Source organism: Saprolegnia diclina (genome assembly GCF_000281045.1).
Source record: "Saprolegnia diclina VS20 unplaced genomic scaffold supercont1.109, whole genome shotgun sequence".
NCBI lineage: Eukaryota > Oomycota > Saprolegniomycetes > Saprolegniales > Saprolegniaceae > Saprolegnia > Saprolegnia diclina.
This window is the reverse complement of record NW_008246176.1, coordinates 67,501-68,771: the sequence shown is the minus strand read 5'-3', so window position 1 is coordinate 68,771 and position 1,271 is coordinate 67,501. Positions and strand designations below refer to the sequence as shown.

Below are 1,271 nucleotides of genomic sequence, written 5' to 3'. Positions count from 1 at the left end.
CACAAAGAATACATTGAGACCAAGACGCAGCTCGAAGAAGACATTGACGTGGAAATCGAGGGGCTCAAAAAGCGGTACGCTGTATCTTGAAGCGACAATAGTGTACATTTTTTATGGTAGCTACGAAGACAAGTTGGCGGCCGAGCGGGAAGCCACGCTGCGCTACAAGGGCGAGAATGGCATCATGAAGAAAAAGTTCACCGCGCTCCAAAAGGACATTGAGGACCAGCGCGACGCGATCAAAAACCTGCTGGAGAAGGAAAAAGACTTGTTTGAGCAAATCAAGACGCTCGAAAAAGACATTCAAGCGCTCAAACGCGTACTTTTCTTTTGTGTAGCGACAAATGTCATGGCAAAATAGGAAATCCGCGGCCGCGACGAGACAATTGGTGAAAAAGAAAAGCGCATTTACGATTTGAAAAAGAAGAATCAAGAACTCGAGAAATTCAAGTTTGTGCTCGACTACAAGATCAAGGAGCTCAAGCGCCAGATCGAGCCGCGCGACAACGAGATTGCCGACATGAAGGAGCAAATCAAGGAAATGGACCGCGAACTCGAGCTCTTCCACAAGTCGAACGCGCAACTCGACATCATGATTGGCGAGCAGCGCCGGCGCCTCGACAAGATGCAAGCCGACATCACGCGCAATCGCAAGATCATTGGCGACCAGCAGTCGCTGATCCGGCGGTACAATCTCTCTCTTTCACCCCAATCCTGTGTACGATGGCACTTTAGTTTTCGCTGCGACCTCTACGACACAGCGCAGAGCATCCAAAGTCCAAAAGAGCTCACACAAAAGGTCGCGGGTATGTACCACAAGTACGTGACGACCGCGATCGAGGTCGTCGACGTCGACGTCGACATCCAGCAAGAGTACGCGCGCCAAAAGGACTACTTGGAAAAATCGGTCGATGTGCTCAAGAAGAAGTACGCGCACGACGTCGCGACGCACCAGCATGAAAACAACCAAGCGCGGAACGACAACATGGCGCTCATTGCCGAGATCAACGAGATCCGCGCCGCCCTCAACGTGAGCAAGGCCACGCTGCAAAAGGACAAGGCGATTCTCGGGACGCGCGAGTACTTTTCGAAAAAAGGCGGCGGCGACGACGACCTCGCCACCGTCGTCGACAACCAACGCCAAGAGATTGAAGGCCTTCGGCGCGCGGTCAAGGCCATGGAAGACCGCCTGGACGCAGCGCGGACCGGTGGCATGCTCGCCCCCGTGCGCGGCATCGATGGCTGACGCACTCGTCGATATAAAACCAACC

The 1,271-nt window shown here is 53.6% G+C and overlaps 1 protein-coding gene across 1 annotated transcript; it reads left to right on the top strand.

Annotated features, from left to right (window-relative positions):
- SDRG_15999 (hypothetical protein) lies at positions 1–1,271 on the top strand. The gene is made up of 4 exons (XM_008622188.1): positions 1–74; positions 121–319; positions 362–687; positions 736–1,271. The coding sequence occupies exons 2-4, from the start codon at positions 185–187 to the stop codon at positions 1,244–1,246; spliced, it is 972 nt and encodes a 323-aa protein (XP_008620410.1). The 5' UTR covers positions 1–74; positions 121–184; the 3' UTR covers positions 1,247–1,271.